Here is a 9,372-nt window from a genome sequence, read left to right on the forward strand (position 1 = left end):
AAAAATATTACTGGGGTTATTTTTGGTGCAGAATGCTGAGAAAGGGTAAGGAAAAGGTCAGAAAATATCCATCATACAGAACAGTATTGAAACGTCTCCAGCTGAAGTAGTATACTCAGCTCCTGTCATTTCAAAACAGGGATGAAATAAACAGATTGTATGCAGAGATTATATCAAATACTAGCAAATTATGACAGAAAATGCAGTTAATACAATGAATTAGGTATCTTCGGGAACTTGGAAGCTAAATGACGCTAAGCAAAACTGCCTCAGCCACAGAGAGAGCCAGGCTGCTCTGCCGCTACAGGCCCCGCTGCGGCGCACCCACCCGTTCCTGACAGGGTGAGCTCTTCCTTCCGTTGTTTTCCCGTCTCCTACCACGAACGACCCCTTCCTCCCGCACCTCTCCCGCCTCTCGGCGCCATTGGCAGCCGCTAACATCCGAGCTCCCCTCACGCCGCATCCGCAGTCGCTGCTGTCCTCCGACACTCCCTCAGCCCCCAACGGCCCGCAGTGGGGGAGGCCCTTGGCAGACGCTCCCTGGCCGGCGGCGGGAGGGCTCTGAGGCGGGGCGGCTGTGGCTGTGAGCGGGAGGCCGGCGCTGCTTACCTTCATCGCCCTCCTCGCCACGCTGCAGAACGAGGTGGCCTTGTCGTGCCGGAGCGCCTGGCGCTGCAGTGTCCGCGTTTCCGTCAGGATTAGCAACCTTCAGGCAGAGTCTGTGGGCCATCTGAGCACCGTTTAATATATTGGCCCTGAAGATGTACTTGTGCCGACTCAGTGCATTTTCTTGAGAGTTGGCTGTCACTTTGTATACTATTACAGATTTTATTTTTATATTAATAAAGAATTTCTTAATTATTCTATCCAAAAAAGATTAAAGAATAATGCTAAATATTTTCTTATCCCTGGGGAGCGTCTCTACAATGATACTAGTTTGTGACTTTCCATGTGAGAGCTTTCTCGATTTGTTGTTTATCATAAGGATAGTTTAATAATACAGCAGGCAGTTGCAGTATGGTAGCCCCAATAGTTTAAATATTCGGGCTAAATGTGAGAGCATGCTCTCATGCTTTTAAGATGCTCTTAAGGTGCTTTAAAAAGCTATGGCTGTACTCACAAACTGAGAATCTGTCCTGAAGACAAGCCAGAAGAACATTGCAATTGTTATTTTTATAAAATTCGGCAAGAAATTTCTAATTCTCAACCACTGCCTTAGAGCAGCTGCCCATTAGTAACCTGTTCTTGTTAATAAAAAACGAACCAAATGAAGTAATGTATTGGTCTGGTATTCCATAGAAAAGCCCTTCATTTTATTCTCTTTCATTAACAGGAATTAAATAAATGAAGATAAAACAATTCACTTTTTTCATGTCCTGCACTTTTGCCTAAAATGGCCAAGCAAAATTCTCCTTCACTAATTGAAGTTGTAAAACAAGTTGCAGAGCAGCAGCATTCCCAGGTGATAGAGACAGAAAAAGCCAAAACAGTTCTTTTCCAATTACAGGTAATAAACCTTGCTTAGAGTAGCCTAATTAATTTCATTTTTTTCATTAAATGAGGAAGTGTTTGTATGAAAAAAGAATCTGAAGGCATTTTGTTGTTCTTTTTTCTCGGTGTTTGCGTTTAAATGTAAGGCAGCTATTCTGTTCCCGTGTGTGGTATTTAGGCCTAGCCAAAGCTCTGTATGTCTGATGTTAGTAGCAAAGTTGCAACACAAGTAAGATTTCATTATTGCAGCTTTTAACAGAAGCTTTATTTTACATTTGGAAAAAAATAAAACCAAAATGAAGCAACACCCGCAAAAACACTGAGCAACACCTACAAAGCAAACCCAGAGAAACTCAGTACAAAGCTAGGGCTTTTTGAAATTTTTATTGTGATTTCCTAAGAAATTAAGGGGGGGGGGGGGGAATGATATTAAAAGCAGGTGGGTGTGGGTTTTTTTTGGCAGATTTTCACCAGACTTTGCTATTTTTTCTTAGCATACTTCTAATACAAAATACTTTTTTCTGTGCATTTGAAGTAAGCATCTTAGATAGTCATTAAATACTGGTTTTATTTAGTAGTATTTTGTAGATCACTGGATACATGTAGGTTTTGTGGAGACTGTAATCATTTCTATTCTAATCTCTCACAGAATCAATTAAGCTTTCAATTATTTAACCTTTGAGATCAAATTTTCATTGAGAAACGTACCTTTAAGTCCGAAGGAAGACCCAATAGTATTCAGGCATTTTTGAGCATGAGAATGCAGATGGAAATAGTAGAGTCCCAATTATAACACCTGTAAATAGCCTTCCAACTGAAACACTTGATGTTTGGAATTTTGCATGAAGATACAGCTTCTCTGAAGGAGCAACGAAAACTGCTTAGGATTGTCAATTGACTGGCCACACTTCGCAAGAAGCTTTCTCCTAAGTATATACCATCCTCTGATACAGTATGATGATGCTGAAACAGCTTAGTTATGATCAAACAATTTAAACAAAGGTATCCTCAGAAAAAATCCCACAGGACTTTAGAGGCCAGGTAATTTAGCTCATTTATGTGCTTTGTCTTCCACAGACTTCTTTCAAAAAAGCCCAAACCCTAGGAAATTCCATACAAACAACAAAGTTAAATAATTAGCAACTTAAAGTCAAAATGCAGAACTGTTTTTTTTTTATCTTTATACCTATTTTGTTGTGTGCATGCCATGGAAGACATGCAAAACAGTAATTTCCTTTCCAAAACTGAAGATCTTTGCTATTAACATCTTTCTCTTTCCTGTCCACAGTAAATAGTAGCTGGCAGTGATTGAAATACTGCTAAAATTATAGCCCAAGATTTCCAAATTAAAAGTTACACAGAAACTTTTTGTTCTCAACAGTTAATAATGTCTTAATCTGTTCAAGACATTGAGTAAGAGATTTCACAGCACTCATAATGGTTCCATTAGGGAGAAGATAATAGGTGACATAAATCAAGATGCTAATTCTCTCATTTAATGCACTACTGTTGGCTCTCATGTTGGGTGGGATTCATTCTAGCTATCTTACATCACCTACAGGTCAGATACTAAGCCTGTGTTAGTCATCTAGGCTCCCTTGGTACTCATCAAAGAGGGAAAAAACTTTTCTGAGGGAGCAGTTGAAGCCTCCCATCTCAGATGTACTTGTAAATGTGGCACTTAGAGACATGGTTTAGTGGTGGACTTGGCAGTGTTAGGTTAACAGTTGGACTTGATGATCTTAAAGGTCTCTTCCAACCTAAATGATTTTATGAGTCTATGATTTCTTATGATAGGTTCAAGTACTGCTTCCTGGAGTCGTTCAGTTCTCATCAGTGAGAAGATACAGAGGCATTTTTAGGACTAGATGCATATTTCTTGGAGGGGAGGGAGAAGGGGGAGGATGGATAAAACTAGCTGTGATTAATCCAACAATAAAGTATTACTGTGACAAAGGTGGGATTAAAAACTTCAGCAGAACAGGCTAGGAAGCTCCATCACCCCAAACACCCATCTGTGTGCTTGTTTGGTTTTGTTGGTAATTTTTTGACATGGTTAGTTACTTTTGGTTGATTAGAACTTAATCAGATTTCAGCTATAAACAAGCATCAGGACTGAGTTTGATCTGTCACGTCCTATGTATTTTGCAAATACAAGAAATTCAGATTAATTTCTAGGGTACTTTATTTCATATTTCAACTCAATCTAAGGGGAGAAATCTAAGACAATATTCTTGCATTGTGCCTCTAAGGTGACGATTTTAGGAGATGGAATTCTGTCTTCCATTCAAGCCATGTTAAACAAGTGGAAAAGAAGACTGTTTAAAATAAATATGAATTATAGTGTTTAACTAAAAAAAGAAACTGAAATATGTTACAGGCAAAGTTCCAGGAACTAGAAAAAGAAATGGGTTCTATTCTGTTAGAAACAAGGACAACAGAAAGAGAAATATATCTGCGAGATGATGCCATAGAAATGACAAAACACCACTGTGAAAATCTGGAGGCTGAAGTTAGAGCCCTATATTCTGAAAATTTAAAGCTGAGGCTTGATGCAGAAACAGTACAAGAAGAGTTTGAGATGGCATTTGCAAGAAATAATGAATATCGGGAAAAAATAAAGGCTCATAAACATCTCTTTTGGGAGATGGAAAGTAAAATGCCGGTTATGATTGAGCTTGCTAAAAAAAAAGCTGTTATTCAAGAATTAAAGTCAAAGAAAGAGGAGTTAATGCATGATCTCCAGAATCCAGAAGGATCTGTTATAAAACAAGTGCAGGTACTATATTTCCTCTTCTATTCTTTTCCTTTATCATGAAATAATTTTGGCATAGTTTAACTAATATTATTTTGTCTAATATATTTATGCTTCATGAGGCACTGACTGGGGAGACTATAGATAGTTTAAAATGCTACATTATTTAAAGAATGTTTGACATGTATGCAGTAAAAAAAATCATAAGCTATTGTTACCTGTATATTGTTGTGAAAGGTTCATTCTATGTGATCAAATGAACTCAGCTATGAAAAAAATTACAGAGCTGTAAACTATAAACTATATGATTAACCTGTATGATTGCCAAACTATTTGTGGTCTTTTTGGGATTGTTGGGTAAACTTAAATGGGTACTTTTTAGAATTCTGTGGAACGTTGCCACGTTGTTCCATTTTTCTTGCAAGAGCACAGTATTTTACTGTTGGTGTCAGGTAACAAACTACAGTTGAGCTGTTTGCCAACAGATGGTAGATTTGGTGAGATGGAAACAGAAAGAAGGAGAGAAGGAAAAGATATTTGGTTTGGTATTCTAGGCGTACACTGTTGTTTTTACTTGACCCTAACAGCAATAGTTATTAAAAACTACCATGTAAGAATCTTTCAACATAAAACTTTATCATTACGTGAACAAAACCAATTATGAAGTTGGAATGGAGTCACAAATTAAAACTCTGATGCATAATGCAAACAAGTTGCATTACTGAAGATTGGGTGTTACTCTTCTCATGTAAATTGCTGAAAATTTAGTTGTACAAGCAAATCTTTAAATAATGATTAAATAGAAATTCATTAACATTGTACTTCCCCATGAGAAAGAAAAATCTATCTCAAATATTACATGATTATGTTAAATATTCTTTGATTTTCCAATAAATTACATTTTAAACAAAATTAAGACAGCCAAAATGAGTTCAAATTCCTGTATCGTTGTAGTTGTTTGAATATTTCAGATCAAGGGTGTATCTTCCTAATTATGTGTACCTTTGTAAGCCATGTTATGAATTGTTTTAATTATTATTTTCAATTTCAATTTGTAATTTATTAATTTAATTATTATTAATTATGTTAATGTGAAACTGTTTATTATACATCTTTATCTCATCTATATTAATGAAGCAAGACTGTTAAAATGTGACATTTTACATTAGTTTAATAGATGCACTGCAACTTTTTAAGGAAGGGATTTCTGTATCTTGACTTATATCTGCAGGAAGAAATTATGCTTTTACAAAGAGAAATCATGACATTGAAAGAGTTCATCAGTAATAAAACAGATTTACTCGACAAAGAGAGAAAAACACATGCTAAGCTTAGAAAAGAAATTGAGGTGAGTCATTTGAGTAAAAGATAATTACATTCTGTTCATCTGACAGAATTTAGGTAGAGCAAATGAATTTTGAAGTATTTATGCACTGTTGCTGGCCATGCATTATTCAAGTACATACAATAACCATGCTGTCTTAAATTCTTTATACTGGTAGTCTTTCTAAAATTCAGAACTCAATTGCTATCATGAGAAAAATTGATGTTAAGAACCTTTTTTATTGAGTCTTAAAGAAGGAATTCAGCTGTGAACTTCTGAAATGATGTCTTGAAAAGAAAGAGGTCACTGAATGATGGTAAAGCAAAATGCACAGGTTTTTATTTCTGTAATACTTTTGAAATACTTTAAATTCCACTGCTGGCTTGATTATTTATTACTTGTCTCATGGTTCCTGTTAACTCATCAATGAGAGAATCAATTGCACCAAGAAAATGGACTTCCCATGAATCAACCTAATTTGAGCTGAGATTAAATGAAGGATAATGCAGCAGCTTCTAATTAGCTGCCAAAATAAAATTCTGATAAATAGTTTAAACCTTCTTTTTTTAAATAATTGAACCATGTTTTATATTTTGTTCCTTACTGAAATACTTTGTACGTCTAGATAGTTTTCAGTTTGGAAGTTTCACATCATTCATGTGGTAAATTCAAACAAATGCCACAAAATTTAATGAGTGAAGCTTGAAAATATAGAGATTAACTGATGTCAGGTTAGTTCTAGTGCCCATTGTAAAATGTAGGAGGTAAAAGGAATTGTTTTTCATGTGATAGGGAACAGCAGAGAATTTTTACAAGTTAAAGCAAAGCACAGCCACTTTAGGTCTGTGCTATTCAGCATATGAGAAAATATTTTATTATCAAGGCAATATCCTCCTAAGAAAGTTCTCTACATCAAAAGTGAAATTAGACAGCCTAAAAATAATGTTCTGTTACCAAATTTAATTAAACAGTGAAGGTTAACCTGTTCTTCAGTTGTTTGGATTATACGATCTTTTTGTCTCGAAGCAGGTTTACAAATTGAATCTTTCATGGGATTATTTTCTATTAAGTACTTTCTGGAAAGCAATCTGATTTTTAATATAAAAACTGACAGTCAACAGTCAGAGACCTTAATACCCAGCAGTCATCAGCAGGACTACGGAAAGAATACTCAAGATAGATAAGCATAGAAATAGAGTGAGATACTAGACACATGGATAAGGTTCCGTTGAGCTGCAGTGGTGGGTTTCAGCTGCAGACTTCTGACACCTAAATTTGGTTGGTTGATAAGAGGTGACTATACATGAGTCAGACAGATACCCAGAATTGCCTATGGTGAGACACTGGCACAGGTTGCCCAGAGAAGCTGTGGCTTCCACAGTCTTCAAGGACAGGTTGGACGGCCTTTGAGAAACCTGGTCTGGTGGAAGGTGTCCCTGCCCATGGCAGGGGAGCTGGAACTAGATGATCTTTAAGGTATCTTCCAGCCCAAACCATTCTACCATTCTATGATTCAGTGATTCTATGATTCTATGTCTTTTTAAGCATATTAGTACTCCCTGCCTCAGCAGATGTTGCAGACAGTTCTCAATAATGATGCTAGAAACACATTTCTAAAAAAAGTAGGTAATATTGATCATAATGTTTCAGTGTCATACAACCCCTAGTGATGTTCACATCCTGCAAGCGCTCATTTGGATGAGTGAATCTGACAGCTTCTCTGAAAAAGTTGTGGAGGATTATAGTGGAGAGCCAGGCAACATGAAGGAAGACAACCCATCTCCAGTGTAGTTTATAAAACATGAGTTAGGGAGTTGCAGAAGTCACCGGCAATGTTGTAGTTCTGATGAAGCTAGAGGCCATCATGTGTATGTTAAATACAGTTTAACAATGTTACAATAAGCAGACATAAGAATAATTATACACTGCCGCTCATACACCATTCCAGCTAGTGTAAGTAAGCCCAAATTTTCACTGAGTGGATGCCCATTGTTTCCATTTTATTATGATGTTTCATGCTTTTACATTTCAGAATGCAAATCATCAGAGGGTTGTCTGCAGCCATTCTTCTCCACATAAGGCAGCAGTGAAGGCAAAATTGATACAGTGCTTAATTGCCACAGTATTGCCTTTCTAAGAAAAACTAGGTTTCTAAATGCGGTGCAACAGTGAAGGTGTTACTACAGCCATCTAGGTTACCTCACTTGTATTCTAATTTATACCCAAACACACTTGTCAAATAATGAATATTTCTTCCTTTCTCACCTCTAACCCCGGAGCCTGAAATTTTCCATGAAGAAATTTTGCCACAGCTGTGAGGTGCTGACTCTTTGGGTGGGATTTACTTTGTTAAATTTTGGACATCTGCAGAGCAGACACCCACATCGAACTCCCCACTTAAGCTCTTAGCAGGACAGAGCTTTTCTTCCCTTAGCGGGAGGGGCATGATTAATATTGTCTTAAAGCAGATATCTGCAATAACTCAGATGAATGGGTTTCTAGATGTCTGTATCTCCTCAGTAGCTGTAAAGTGAACATGGAATGACTTGGTCAAATGTCAGAATCTACACTTGGGTGAGCTGGACTCACCTCTGTAAGTAGTTTCACTTGAGTAAATTTTGGAGTGAACTTTATTCCATTTTATTAGGTACAGAATAAAAGATATGATGCTATTCTGAAACGTTTGCATTGCCAGCTGAACAAACTCCATTCAAATAAAAGACTATGGCACTGGAACATTCAGCAGCTGGAAAAGAGGGCAGCAGAACTAAGGAAGTGTCTTGGAGTACAAAGTGTCTTGGCGTTACAAAGTAGCATGTAAAACAAAGCTACAATGTGGGTAATCTTTTCCCAACAGAGGAGGGTTGAGGAGTTTTCTCTCTCTTTTTTTTTTTTTTAATACTAAACCTATTAAGTAGTCTGGTAGCTGAGCCAGGGCTCAGTGATTTATTTCTCTTTAAAGTTTTTCTCCCTTTCATTCTGTGACCTGAACTAAGTTGCACCCAATTTGTAGTGCTTTGCAATAGCTTTGCTTTTTATTTTTGACTGTAGCCAGAGGCTCTTCAGGAAGAAAATTATTAACATTTCCAGGTGCTTTCAAAATATGTACCAATTTTATCTCAAAAGTCATTTGAAGTCAACCAAATAAGATTTAAGGACTTCCTTTGTATTTGTTATGCTCTCTGAAGATTGAGATCTCCATTTTTTTTCCTACAGAGAAATTAGTATCTGTGTATATTTGCATTCTTGAGATACCAAAAGTATCTTTTATCCACATCCCTTATTATTGCAGCTTACTAAGGAACTCTGAAAGCTCTGATGGCCTGTATTCTGCTGTGTAGGAACTTCAGGCAGATGATGGATCTGCCAGGATGTCCTAACGTGGGGGACAAGGAGGACATAGGCTGTCCCACTATAAAAGGCTTAGGAACAAGTATGCTCAAAACTGGGTTTCAAATAATCTGACTTCAACAGGTCTAATACATGATAGCAAAGTGGAATGAGTAAGTAAAGAGAATACTACATTTGGTCTGCCTTTAAAAGGGAACAGCTCACTGTCTAGAAATAAGAATGAATTAATTATTGATGATTGATTACAGAGGAACTTACTGTGTTTTAACTTACTGGATTTTAAATAATACTAGACATCTGACATCTAAGTGCTTAATGTTCAGTAAGGTGAGTCTTAACAGAAATGATGACCTGTTAAAAGTGCTTGTTAAAATGGAAATGAACAATAGGCTTTTTTCTTTGCTTTCTTTTCATGATGTGCTTGGCATCTGGGGAATTTACAGTACTTTCT

At 36.8% G+C, this 9,372-nt stretch overlaps 1 protein-coding gene across 1 annotated transcript; it reads left to right on the plus strand.

Annotated features, from left to right (window-relative positions):
- Nucleotides 1–951: 951 nt before the first annotated feature.
- Nucleotides 952–8,396, plus strand: CCDC122 (coiled-coil domain containing 122). The gene is made up of 4 exons (XM_062607307.1): nucleotides 952–1,507; nucleotides 3,872–4,270; nucleotides 5,478–5,594; nucleotides 8,218–8,396. Exons 1-4 carry the CDS (start codon nucleotides 1,394–1,396, stop codon nucleotides 8,389–8,391), a joined length of 804 nt encoding a protein of 267 aa, XP_062463291.1. The 5' UTR covers nucleotides 952–1,393; the 3' UTR covers nucleotides 8,392–8,396.
- The last annotated feature ends 976 nt before the right edge of the window (nucleotides 8,397–9,372 follow it).

Source organism: Pezoporus occidentalis, unplaced genomic scaffold (genome assembly GCF_034315485.1).
Source record: "Pezoporus occidentalis ecotype Australia unplaced genomic scaffold, CSIRO_AGI_Poc_V1 ctg122, whole genome shotgun sequence".
NCBI lineage: Eukaryota > Metazoa > Chordata > Aves > Psittaciformes > Psittacidae > Pezoporus > Pezoporus occidentalis.